Here is a 14,262-nt window from a genome sequence, read left to right on the forward strand (position 1 = left end):
AGTTGTGATTGGCTCAAACATCTTCCAACCATTTTCAAAGAACATAGCCATTCTGAGTGGTCAAATGAGTAAGGAGCAAGCTGACTATTGTTACCCACACACAACTGTACTTTTGCACCTGTAGGCAAGGGGAGGAAAAAAAAAGTGGATAAACAAAATTCTGACTGAAACATGGAAATATTTGTTTCAAAAATGAACTGCAGGGGTTACTTTAACCCAGTTCACTATACCAGCTGAAGCAAATTTCCACACAAGAAAGAATGGTATGCCGTTTAATTGCAAAAAAAAAGCAAAAAATCAAGATGGAAAGCTGCATTTCTCTATATTGGATATTTTCTTTTGAAAATCAAAGTACAAGTTATAAAAGACAGTGATATGTCATGTGTGATCAATGGGCAGATAGAACAAAATGGATTAAGTTGTGGGTAGTTATGACCTCTGAAAACCTATGCAAAGATCTGGTTTGAATTCTTAATCCATACTGATTTAACTAACAACACATTAATCCATTGTTGCATCCCAGTTGATATCCATCATAACTGAAACAAACCTTGACTTCTACTCTTCAGCTAATTTATCATAGAATTCCTACAGCACAGAAGCAGGCCATTCAGCCCATTAAGCCCATATCAACCCCCTGAAAAGCATCCCACCCCATCCCTGCATTTCCCATGACCAATCTACCCAACCTGCACATCTTTAGACTGTGGGAGGAAACCTTGGCATTTGGAGGAAACCCATGCAGACACGGAGAATATACAAACTACATAGACAGACAGTCAGGAAGGGTGGAACTGAACACGGCGCACTGGCACTGCGAGGCAGCAGTGCTAACCACTGCACCACCCCTCTTATCCATACATTGTGTTTATCTTGTATTTTTGAAAAACATATATAACAAACCTCTTTGAGAAGACATTTGACAAAGTTCCACCCAGTTTATAAACATATCATAGGGCATCTTGGTCCAATGAGCCATTTAAAAATCAAAGAAATTGGTTAGTGAGGATCTTCCCCATGTAGTTTGACTGAGTTGTTTTTCCAAATATTTGTTGTTAAACCCTGATAATCAATTCTCTTAGTGCACACAAAGTATCACTAACTGATCTATATATTTTTTTAAAAAACAGCTTTGTTTTCTTTGACCAAATGGCCTTCAACAAGTCTATTCTCTACATCTACCCTTCAAGAAAATTGATGCTCTAATGATGTTACTAGCATCCAAATCAATATGACATGTCAATTTTACAGTGGCTATCTTTGTGAACAACCCACTAAACATTTAAATAGTGACTGGCAAGATCCTGCTTGTTTCAAGATCAGTAAATAACTCCTGGCATTTAAACCTCTCCCTGCCTCGTTTTGATGGGTCAAATTAGATAGAAAAATTGGGAGCAATTTCAAACCATTTTAGACTTCAGATCAATATATCTAATTTATTTGCTTCTTTTCAAAACATCCTTTGTCTAGGCAAAGTAGCATTTTTTAAATTCCCAAACACTGTCTTGCACTGTGATTCATGGAATTCAGGCTCTGTGTTCTCCCATGCATCATCTAATGATATTCTAATATACTATCAGACATGTCCCCATACTCGGTTAAAAGTGAAATTAGTTTCTTCTGCACCCATTTCTTTTATTGTCAAGGTGAAGATAATGTTTATGCCATTGCTTGTTAGTCGGTTCTTGAAACAACAATTTATGGATTTGAACCAAACGTAGTGCAGGGCAGGGTATGGTCCAAGAACTAATCATTTTTGGTAGAAAATACATAGCAATTCAGTCAATATGATAAATTTAATCAAAAAATCTTAACGTTTGTGAAGATTGGTAGCTCAGGTTTTGAATTAGGTTGTAGACTTGCTTGCCAAACTGGTAGGTTTGGTTGCAAACATTTTGTCACCCGGCTTGGTAACATAGTCAGCGCACCTCTGGTGAAGCATCAGTGTTCTTGTCTCGCTTATTATTTATATGCCTCTGTTTCCTGGGGTGGTTGGTATTACTTCCGGTTTGATTTCAGTGGTGTGCGGTAATACCAAACACCCCAGCAAACCAAGGCACATAAATAACAAGTGGGACAGAACACTGCTGCTTCACTGGAGGCGCACTGACCATGTTGCCTAGCAGGGTGACAAACGTTTGCAATCAAAGTTTCTATTGAACTTGTAAATTCCCATAATTTTCTCTAAAGCCATATTTGTTTTGGTTTTGAAAAAGTTAGCGGTATCACTGAGCAATATAGAATATTATATCCATTAAACTTGACTTTGTCATGCATAAACACCCTGCAGCAAACATTGTTTCAAAAAGTGCCCTTTGACTTTCAGACTGGAAGGACAAAGTGGAGGCAATATCCCAGTGCTCCCCTTGTGATATTTACTTCTACACATTAGAGACTGAGTGACTCTTCAATTGCTAATCACCAAAGCTCCTCTCTAAATTTATCTTTCCATTACTTCCCTCAAGGTTCATTTCTCCAATGCTATAATTTAAGACATCATAGCCAAAATGAAATTCTACATTTCAATTTTGATTCAACTGCTGCAGGATTTCAGAGTTTCTCCATGAATTCCATTTAATAATAAACATTTCACAGGTGCCAAAAGAATTTATGAAGTTAATATCAGTCTAATGTCAAATCTTTTTTCTAATTTTAAGAAAAATAAGTACAGAACAGGTTTGACTTTACAGAAGTTTATTATGAAAGTAATTTAAAAGAAAATGCTTTAGATTCAAAAGGTAGCAAAAGCTATTCTGATAAATCAAAGCAACTCCTGAGGGAGATGTACTACGTAAAAAAACGATGCAATTGGTTCTACTTAAATAGTGATCGGAAAAACCGTATTAAATCGCATCAATAACTTAAAACCAGTAACTTAAAAGTTTTGGATTATTTGCACTAAATAGCAGAAAGCAGACATCCCCAATCTTAACGCCAGCATTAAGATTTTTTTATGCATTGCAGAGCAAGAAATAGCCACCAAGGCCACTAGCATCCATTCCGAACATATCGTACATTCGTCAGGGTCTGTCAGAATTCATTTGGTCACTTTTCATATGTCCAGCACATGATGTAATTTAACTGTAAGCAGTGCACATTCTGTCAGCCCAAACTACAGCCTATATTCAGGATAATATATATTTTACTTAGTAGCAGAACTCAGGGGTGGCCTAAAATAACAATTATGTTGGATTTAAAGAAACTACGCATCAGTTCTTTTCTGTGATGAAGAGGCTGAAATCAATTTTATGTGGGCGTTATTGATTCATGTCAAATTTAATTTGGAAAATGACAGAAATAAGTCAAACTGAACGTTCATGTCGGACAGTCTTCTGTTCTCCAACTTTGTGTTGACTATTTATCCTTAATTTGCTTTTATTTTACATGTTTTAAGTTTTGCTCTGATAATAAGCTTCCTTATGTGGCTATCTCTTTACAGGATACAAAAATCAGAACTAAAAATTGCTAGTAAGCAAACAATACATTTCCTTGGTGCTCAAGAAAAGCAAAAGCGAACAGAATTAAGGCCCTTAACGTCCATCAGCCCAGAATTTATTATAAAAAGCAGAAAATAGAATCTCTGGGTTTCCTGCCACATGTAAAAAAAAATTAATTTAACTGCAACATTTTATGACCTAATTTTGAGATACTTCTTTGCTGCATTTTTGGTTAAACCAAAGGTCAGAAATGGAAACAAATTAAACAATACATAAAAAAGGGACAAGTAAAAATATCACCAAAACAGAATAAAAAAATACAGCTTGCATAGAAAACAGTCACACACAGATTGCTACCAGCTACATGCATACAACAGGAAATGCAGGTACTGTAACATGGACATAGTGCAATCCCTGGCAGTTTGTGCCGACTGGAGCATCCAAAGTCCTGGGCTGTGGGGAACAGGACAAAGTTCTTGATCTGGGCCAAAGCATCTTCATTTCCTTAAAGAATTCGGTGTCACTGAAAAGCTGCTCGATCCCCACACAATGACCCATGGCAAGGCTGCTCAGAGCACGTTTAACGTAGTTTCAGCTCATCTCCGCTCCCCAGATTGGAGCCGGGATTGGGGTCCTGCCTGCGTTGCTATATAGCAAGAAAGAACAAAATTAGATGAACAAGTCAAAAGGGAGCCAGGTAACCAAACTGCAATATGGAGAGGTTTTTCCACTAAACACTTAATTTCCCAATATTCTTCCTGGACTGAGGCTACCTGTCCACCACAGCCCTTTCCTGGAAATCCATCCATTCATTTTACAGAAGATTAGCTATCAATTACCAATGAAAAGACTTGTAACCAATGTCAAACTTGCGTTTTCAACTGGTAAAATATTTGTACTTTAATGAATTTGTAGAAATATTGTTGCTAGTATGTAAGTTTCACAGATACATTCTGACTCCAAGATAATGAAATGTGAGGCTGGATGAACACAGCAGGCCAAGCAGCATCTCAGGAGCACAAAAGCTGACGTTTTGGGCCTAGACCCTTCATCAGAGAGGGGGATGGGGTGAGGGTTCTGGAATAAATAGGGAGAGAGGGGGAGGCAGACCGAAGATGGAGAGAAAAGAAGATAGGTGGAGAGGAGAGTATAGGTGGGGAGGTAGGGAGGGGATAGGTCAGTCCAGGGAAGACAAACAGGTCAAGGAGGTGGGATGAGGTTGGTAGGTAGGAGATGGAGGTGCGGCTTGGGGTGGGAGGAAGGGATGGGTGAGAGGAAGAACGGGTTAGGGAGGCAAAGACAGGCTGGACTGGTTTTGGGATGCGGTGGGTGGAGGGGGAAGAGCTGGGCTGGTTGTGTGGTGCAGTGGGGGGAGGGGACGAACTGGGCTGGTTTTGGGATACGGTGGGGGAAGGGGAGATTTTGAAGCTGGTGAAGTCCACATTGATACCATTGGGCTGCAAGGTTCCCAAGCGGAATATGAGTTGCTGTTCCGGCAACCTTCGGGTGGCATCATTGTGGCACTGCAGGAGGCCCATGATGGACATGTCATCTAAAGAATGGGAGGGGGAGTGGAAATGGTTTGCGACTGAGAGGTGCAGTTGTTTATTGCGAACTGAGTGGAGGTGTTCTGCAAAGCGGTCCCCAAGCCTCCGCTGACTCCATTGTTTTCTGATGTTGTCGTTAAAGGTCTGTACATGTATGTTCTATGTTCTATGAATGAAGAAAAGCAAGGCAAAGTTAGATCCCTGACAGTCAAGAGGTAACGGTCCAGGAGTAAGGTGTGATTAGTTGCTAAATATGGCTGAAATCACATGGGAGCATGCGAAAGCTAGCAAGAACAATCTCATGTTGCTGGATAGATATAAGACATTGAAGAGGACTTTAAATTCATTCATGGGGTTATGGGCTTCACTGGCTAGGCCAGCATTCTTTGCCTAACTGCCCAGAGAACAGCTGCGTGTCAACCACATTACTATTGGTCTGGAGTCATGTAGGTTAGAAAAGGAAAAGGTTGCCGATTTCTTCCCAAAAGGACATTAGTGAACGAGATGGGTATTTCCCGCAACAACCAGCAATCTGCCACGGTGAAATCTGAACCTGGGTCCCCAGAATATTACCTGAGGTGTCTGGATTAATAGTCTAGCAACAATATCACTAAGGAATTGCTTCTCCAGGATGGTATGGCTGCAAAAACCTGCAGTCAAGTTGAGAAGAAATAACACCTCAGACAAAAGTCAGGGAGGAAGATGCTTGCGACTTTGCTTAGGTCTATTTGGTGCTATGGTAAAGGCAGGCAATTATGGCAAAAAGCAGAATACAGATTCAAGCATGGGATCTGAGAAAGATGGGCATGACTTTAGCGTGGTAGAATGTTTAAGGGCAACAGGTTAAGAGACGTTGGGTGGCACAGTAATCTGAAGAGATAGAATTGAGTTTTGTATAACGAGGGAGGAAAGAGGGGAAAAAACCAGAATTATACGGGATGCAAGGCTATGGCTGAGCAGGGACTGTGATTTTTGTTTTTGTGCACAAAGCAATTGCAGGAACGTAAGGCAGAGAACCTTGGCAGGGGCATGTAAACAGTACAGACAACAACATTGTCCCAATGAGAGATAATTCCAGGAGCTTCTTGTAGTCATTAGAAGATCAAGATGCCAGGATAGAAGGTTTTAAGGAGATAAATCAGTAGGAGAATAAACCAGGTTGGTACCTCTAATTTTCAAAGTAATCTTAAACTAGTGATGGCTTAGCACAGGAAAGCAAGGCACAATTGCTCTTAATATTGTCCAGATCTGGTCACAGATGTTTAAAGTTCTCTCAGAGAAACAAAGATAGTATTCAGACTACAGGGAATGACTGGAAAGTAAGAAACTGTGTTTTCTGGTATCAAGGCATCAGGAGACGGGAGGTGTTTGAGCATGCTGACAGCGGTCAGTGTTAGGTTCACAACTAATCATGTTATACACTGATGATCTGGACAAAGAAAATGATGGCATTGTTATTAAGTTAGCAAATGAAGATGATAGCGGGGTGGTGGGGGGGGAGAAGAGAGGTAGTGTTGAGGTGGATGTGGAGAAGGACACGGACATGCCAGGAGTGTGTGCAAAGAAGTGATAGATGAAATACAGGTGTTGACTATTTTCGAAGTGGAGAAAGGCTTCAGAAATTTGAAGCATAAAAGGGACTTGGGAGTCCTAGATCAGGATTCTCTAAAGGTTAACATACAGATTCAGTTGGCAGTTATGAAGGCAAATGCAATAATAGTATTCTTTTCAATGGGGCTAGTATACAAGAGTAGGGATACACTACTGAGGCTGAGCACGCTCTGGTCAGACAGGATTTGGAACACCGAATTGTTTTTATCTGTATCTAAAGGAACCCTTGGAGGGGGTCCAGAAGACAAGAATGATTCTGGCAATGAAGGGCTTGTCACATGAGGAACAGTCAAGGACTCTGGATCTGTACTCACTGGAGTTTAGAAGGATGAGATGTAGTCTCATTGAAACTTACAGAATATTGGGGGGTCCTGGATACAGTGGACATGGAGAAGATGTTTCCACCAGTTGGAGAGACCAGGACCTGAGGGCATAGCCTGAGTGAAGTTACAACCCTTTAGAAATAAGATAGGAAGAACCTTCTCAACCAACCAGGGTGATCAATCTATGGAACTCATTGCCACAAAGACTATGGAGGCCAAGTCACCAAGTGTATTTAAGAGAAAGATAGAGCATCTTGATGAGCATGGGGATCAAAGGTTACAGGTAGAAAGCAAGAGAACGGGGTTGAGAAACATTAGCCATGACCAATGGCAGAACAGACTGTATGGGCCTCATGGCCTAATTTTGATTCTATATCTTATCGACACCTGCTATACAACATTGTGGTTATTGCAGGTCTGAAAATTAGGCAGTTGAAACTGAATGCTTATCAGAACTACAGTTATTACAATATTCATTATAATGTCAGGTTATTTGCACAAAAATCTTCTTTCACATTTACCCGTTTCCCACATATTACTACCAGATTCAAGGAATCACAATATTAAATCTATAACACCCAGGAATAGTATTGAAAATGCACAAGTTGCAATACATATGAGACAAGCATCACTTTTCATTATCACTTTGATGGATTATTTATTCAATCGTTGGCATGCAACTATCACCCAACGCTCGAAATGAAAAGTTATTTTCTATTTGACGCCACAAAATACTTCGATTTCATTCCCATTAAATCTATTTTCCCAAAGCTAAGTTTCAGAAGAGCCTGGCCAACTGTTTGAGTTGGGCTTAATCTTGAGTCTGCCAGCTGTGATATCTAGATATTCCCATGTCCATTAATTGATAAAGCTTGCAACATGAATACTGTGCAGAAAGGTTAACAGATCCAATTGCTTGTATCATTACGTACAAAAAATGTATTGTACCCATCAGCTTCACCAAAAACCTATAATGACCAATGAATTTAATCCAATTCCATGAACAATTAACTTACCATCTGCCCCTCATTCCTTCCTATTTAACTTTCCAGAGAGACATATTAAGTCCAAGAATCAAAACAAAACAGAAAACATGTGGCATAGGAAGAGGCCAATCAGTCCATTAGTCAGTGGTCATCTGTGCTCAGCCAGAAGCAATATTGGCCATCCCACAGAATTTTCTCCATCAAATGACAGGCCTGTAAATATTCAGTTCATTCCTTTTCCCATCCTTTTTAGACAGTCTGTACAGCTGAGCAGTCTTCCAATTTTCTAGCACTTTGGCCTTAGGATTGAATAAATGATCAGAGGCTCTGCTTTTTTTGTTTCTTTTCACAGCCCAGACTGCATTTTACCAGGGCTGAAAGATTCATATGCCTTCAAAAAAAATGTTCAACCTCTTATAACATGCAGTTATCCCATCCAATATTTCATGTCTCCTTAGCATTTTCTCCTCTTCAGTGCAGACTCACGATATTCATTAGGCAATTTTTAAAATTCATTTATTACAAGGAGAATGAAAATCAAAAGGAGATGTTTTGCTACAGTTGTACAGGGCATAGGGAAGACCACACTGGGCTCCTTATTTAAAGGAGCACATAGTTGGATTAGGAGCAGTTCAGAGAAGCTTCACAAGCTCATGAAATTAGTTTTATCTAAGAAAAGTTGGACAAGTTGTGCATCCATTGGAGTTTAAAAGAATAGAGATGATCTATTTGAGGTTCTTCCGATCCGACCTAGTCCCATTTACCAGCATCTGTCCCGAATCCCTCTGAACCCTTCCAATTCATATACCCATCCAGAGACCTTTAAAATGTTGTAATTGTACCCATCTCCATCACTTCCTCTGGCAGTTCATTCCATACATGCATCATCCACTGTGTGAAAAAAATTATCCCTCAAGACCTTTTTAAATCCTTTCCCTCTCACCTTAAACCTGTGCCCTCTAGTTCTGGACTCCTCCACACTACACAAAAGACCTGACTATTCACCCCACCCATGCCATTCATGATTTTACAAACCTATGTATGGTCATTCCTCAGTCTCCGAAACTCCACGGAAAAATGCCCCAGTCTGTTCAGTGTCTCCTTATAACTTTGTAAATCTTTTCTATACCCTCTCAAGTTTAGTGTGCAGTATTCTAAAAGTGGCGTCAATGTCCTGTACAGCCACAACATGACGTCCCAACGCCTGTATTCAATGTTCTGACCAAAGACGATAAGTGTCAAAGGACAATTCCCTTGTTGGAGAGACTAGAAATAGGGATGCAATTTAAATACATAAGGTCTTCCATTGAAGTCAAAAAGAGACCATTTGTTTGAGTTGGAGTCTGTGGACTCTCTTTTCCAGACAGATGTAAATGAGTGAGTCAATACCTTAGGTTGGAGGGGGGGAGGGGCAACTCCAGTGGGTATCCTTAGTGTGAAGTGTAAAGGTTACTCTCACAAGGAATGTAATGAATACACACAGCTTCAACAGGGAAAATGGCAAGGGTTTGGTAAAGTAAGTTTTTCCCGTTCTTTTGTTCCTTCATGACCTGCTGCAGTCTAGCAGCTATGCCACAGGACCGAGCCAGCCAGTGTTAGTGAGTTACCCTTGGTGACAGACACTGAAGTTCCCTACTCAGTGTATTCTGTGCCCTCATCTTCCTCTGCGCTTCCTTCAAATGGTGTTCAACAGGGAATGCAGATTCCTTATGAGGGGGAGGTGGTGGTGGTGATAGTGGTGTGCGCACATTGGTAGCAAATAGGTGCTGATCTGTTTTTCTTTCACATGCTTGACGGCATGAGATATGATGGGGTCAAGAATCGATTTTGACTAGACGCAGAGCAATTTGCTCCTGAGTGCATACCACTGTGCTGCCACCTCTGGTGGCTCTTTCCTACCAGTGGGACAGGACGCATTTAAGGATGATGGCAATGTTTGGGACAGTCATATTCATAGATGACATTAAATTGCAGCTTGATTTATTCCTGGGATAGTTCTCCCAATTTTTGCACCAGACCCTGAATGTTAGGAAGGAGAACCTTGCACCGTCACTAGGGGTTTGTGTGCACCATTGATATTTCTAGTACCTTGGTCAATGCCAGGTGATCCAGGCAGTTTAAATTTCTTTTTTGGCTATAAGGCACACGTAAGCAATGCAATGGATACACTCCACTTGTTTGGATAAGTACAGCTCCAACAAAGAAATAAGTTTGACACCACTCAGGACAAAGCAATCTACCTGATTAGCATCACATCCACCACCTTAAAAACATTACTGCACAGTGCCTTAATGGTAGCAGGTGTTCAATGTGTACCATAAAAGAGGGGTATTGCAGTAATTCACCAAGGTGCCACTGACAGCCTCTTTCAAATCCGTCGCCCATGAGCGTAACTACAACAATTCAAGGCACTAGTTCAAAACTAGGGCAATTAACAGTATGCAATAAAATATTGGGCTAGTTAGTAACAATATAATCCTTTGAGTTATCAAATAAAAGCAGTATTCACAGATACCTGGATTACTGAGTCTATGCATATTTACCCAAACCAATTTCTGACAGAAGTTAGGCCCAGATTAAAAATGTTAATAAAAATGGGCAGGATTGCCATGGAATTATTTCAGTAGTTTATTGGACATGGCACGTACATCCTGAAAAACAAACCCTATCCTTATGGATACTGGTCTGAGTTTTAACCTGTACCTTGCATGGGAGTTACTGTTGGGCTAATTTAATCATTCTTCTGTCTGGTTCCTGCCCAGAGACAACCCGATAAATAGGCTGGAGACCTCTAGATTAGGAACCTTGCTGCACCAGCTTGTGACCTATGAGAGCAAAAAATTATTCTAGGGGAGTCAGAGACATTGTAGTGGACTCAATTATGGAGAAAAGACGTTTCCAGTTAGCTGGGCAATTTACTGCACCCGGGCCCATAAGCAGTCCTGTCAAAGCAGTTCGACTTATCTTAAAAGGTTCAACTCTTCACCCAGACTTCTCCAAATTGAGAAAACAAATCAACAATTTTTAAACAGAATTATAGGTTAAATGAAAACAGCGGTTTAATGTTAATGTTTAAAGAACACTCACTTTCCATGAGCAGACTAGGTTACCCATCACTGATTCAGTCTCAGATGAAGTAAGATGAGTTTAAGGGACACCAGGCTCCCACTTCACAATCTTGGGCTCAATGTCACTGGCCACTCCCATCAATGGACTTTGCACTTGCGTAATTTGGAGACACCTTTCTCCAGTAAACAATAACTAAACAAATGATAATATACAGTCTAAGGATTGCAAGAAAACCCTTATTTTTGATATTGTGCTGCCATCTAGATTTGTTTTTTGCTCTGTATGGGAAATTGGATACATGTTACTAACTTGAACCAAAGGCTTTCAGCCAATTAGTATTTTTATATAAAGGTTTCCTTCTAAATATAGTTTCTTAGTACAATTTTACACATTGGTGTTCTAGGCAAAATTTTAGTCCTTGATGGTTTCTTCAGATGAAGCTTATTTATCTTAACCAGTATTATATATATATATATATATATATATTCAACACAGATGCAAAACCCTATTTCCTTGGATTCAACTCACCTCCCCCTCCCAATTGCTTGGTGAATATCACCTATCTTTCCAAGAAGAAAATACAGTCGCAGAAAATAATAGCACCCAACCAGGATGTTTCTTCTATGTACAAGCTACAAATACCTCAAATATGTGAAGGAACAAAAACAGAAGTTGCCAGAAAAGCACAGTGGGTCTGGCAGCATTTTTGAAGAATGTTCTGAGTAAGGGTCACCCGACCCAAAACATTTTAACTCTGATTTTCCTTCAGATGCTGCCAGATCTGCTGAGCTTTTGCAGCAACTTCTGTTTTTGTTCTTGATTTACAGCAGCTGCAGTTATTTCAGGTATAATCAAATATTTGAAGCTTTGTTCAATAGAATTTTCTTATCATTTACTTGCAATCGGTCAATATTCATTTGGACCCAAACAACAATCTTTTTTGCCCATGTGCTTATGAAGTAAAGACAGCTAGAGTACACTATGTTCTATATGGGCCAAAGGGCCTGTTTCCACATTGTAGGGAATCTAATCTAATCTTCAATTAAACTGATTTTTAATTTTAATGATGCACAGTTCCACATTCATAACGTTTAATTCTGTAAATCTGTCCATATTTGAAACATCATTTTACATATGGATTAAAGAGGAAAAAGGTTCTTAAAAGGGATGCATTACAATTTAAAATCAATTTTGCCCCAGAAGAGAGTGGGTTTTTCTAAATTGCTGTGCATTAATACCAGACTGCTGATTGCATAAGAGATTAACAGGATAGTAAAATTACACCTAAGATGAGACATAACTAGCAGCTGGTCAGTGACTAATCTATTTTTGAGAAGTCATGCCCCAGAAAGGCTTTAACACAGAATATATGGACCACATCCCTCAGTAAAAGCAAGCATTAGATAATGGTCAATTCTCTACCACTGAGAGGTTGACTTAAAGCAAGTCAACCAGACTAGTCTATGAGTCTGCTCCCACGATAAGACATTCCACTCCCGCACATCCCAGATGTCCAAGTTCTTTAAGGACCGCAACTTCCCCCCCACGGTGATTGAGAACGCCCTTGACCGCGTCTCCCGCATTTCCCGCGACACATCCCTCACACCCCGCCCCCGCCACAACCGCCCCAAGAGGATCCCCCTCGTTCTCACACACCACCCTACCAACCTCCGGATACAACGCATTATCCTCCGACACTTCCGCCATTTACAATCCGACCCCACCACCCAAGACATTTTTCCATCCCCACCCCTGTCTGCTTTCCGGAGAGACCACTCTCTCCGTGACTCCCTTGTTCGCTCCACACTGCCCTCCAACCCCACCACACCCGGCACCTTCCCCTGCAACCGCAGGAAATGCTACACTTGTCCCCACACCTCCTCCCTCACCCCCATCCCAGGCCCCAAGATGACATTCCACATTAAGCAGAGGTTCACCTGCACATCTGCCAATGTGGTATACTGCATCCACTGTACCCGGTGCGGCTTTCTCTACATTGGGGAAACCAAGCGGAGGCTTGGGGACCGCTTTGCAGAACACCTCCGCTCAGTTCGCAACAAACAACTGCACCTCCCAGTCGCAAACCATTTCCACTCCCCCTCCCATTCTCTTGATGACATGTCCATCATGGGCCTCCTGCACTGCCACAATGATGCCACCCGAAGGTTGCAGGAACAGCAACTCATATTCCGCCTGGGAACCCTGCAGCCATATGGTATCAATGTGGACTTCACCAGTTTCAAAATCTCCCCTTCCCCCACTGCATCCCTAAACCAGCCCAGTTCATCCCCTCCCCCCACTGCACCACACAACCAGCCCAGCTCTTCCCCCCCACCCACTGCATCCCAAAACCAGTCCAACCTGTCTCTGCCTCCCTAACCGGTTCTTCCTCTCACCCATCCCTTCCTCCCACCCCCAGCCGCACCCCCAGCTACCTACTAACCTCATCCCACCTCCTTGACCTGTCCGTCTTCCCTGGACTGACCTATCCCCTCCCTACCTCCCCACCTACACCCTCTCCACCTATCTTCTTTGCTCTCCATCTTCGGTCCGCCTCCCCCTCTCTCCCTATTTATTCCAGTTCCCTCCCCCCATCCCCCTCTCTGAAGAAGGGTCTAGGCCCGAAACGTCAGCTTTTGTGCTCCTGAGATGCTGCTTGGCCTGCTGTGTTCATCCAGCCTCACATTTTATTATCTTGGAATCTCCAGCATCTGCAGTTCCCATTATCTCTAGTCTATGAAAAGGCATGTTTAAAATAATTACCAACAGTCTATTCATTCTTACTACAAAACTTGCATGACATGCTGAAATCTGAAATACAACAGAAGCAACTGAGGCATATAGAATGTTTACCATGACAGCGGCAGAACATCTTTCCATCTTGTTTTGCTGTTCAACAATGTCTACACTAGTTTCCCATGACAATGGACTCTTCATGTATAAATGCAATTCATGTTACAAACACTGGATGGTGCTAAAAGCAACATCACAAGCTTTGGACAATAAAATCTCCCCTGAGGGGGGGCTCCGGTGCAATAAAAAGACTGACAATTACTTTCTTCAAGATACTCACCACACGCACATACATTAATAATTTTTTTTTAAATCACCTCTTGCAACAAATTTCAGTCAGTTCCTTTTGCTGCCATGTGTATTTTTTCTCACTTTAGCATGCTCAGTCCAGCCAATTTAGAAATAAGTGACACTCACTTTACCTTAAAAGCCTCAAAGTTACAAAAGCCTTTAATGGTTGACATGAGATGCAATTTCTAACATTAGTTTTTATGTA

General features: G+C 41.2%; 1 protein-coding gene and 1 long non-coding RNA gene across 3 annotated transcripts in view; one reads left to right on the top strand and one right to left on the bottom strand.

Annotated features, from left to right (window-relative positions):
* The window catches only part of LOC125459684 (uncharacterized), a 65,896-nt gene that overhangs the window by 20,286 nt on the left and 31,348 nt on the right, over positions 1 to 14,262 (top strand). The window lies entirely within an intron of this gene.
* Positions 2,678 to 14,262, bottom strand: part of cbfb (core-binding factor subunit beta) — a 78,637-nt gene continuing 67,052 nt past the window's right edge. For both annotated transcript variants that reach the window (XM_048546390.2, XM_048546389.2), the window contains exon 6: positions 2,678 to 4,083. In XM_048546390.2, coding sequence (XP_048402347.1) covers positions 4,034 to 4,083 — 50 coding nt within the window. In that variant the 3' untranslated portion in view covers positions 2,678 to 4,033. The remainder of the gene's footprint in view (positions 4,084 to 14,262) is intronic.

The sequence above is a fragment of the Stegostoma tigrinum genome, chromosome 16 (assembly GCF_030684315.1).
Source record: "Stegostoma tigrinum isolate sSteTig4 chromosome 16, sSteTig4.hap1, whole genome shotgun sequence".
Lineage (NCBI taxonomy): Eukaryota > Metazoa > Chordata > Chondrichthyes > Orectolobiformes > Stegostomatidae > Stegostoma > Stegostoma tigrinum.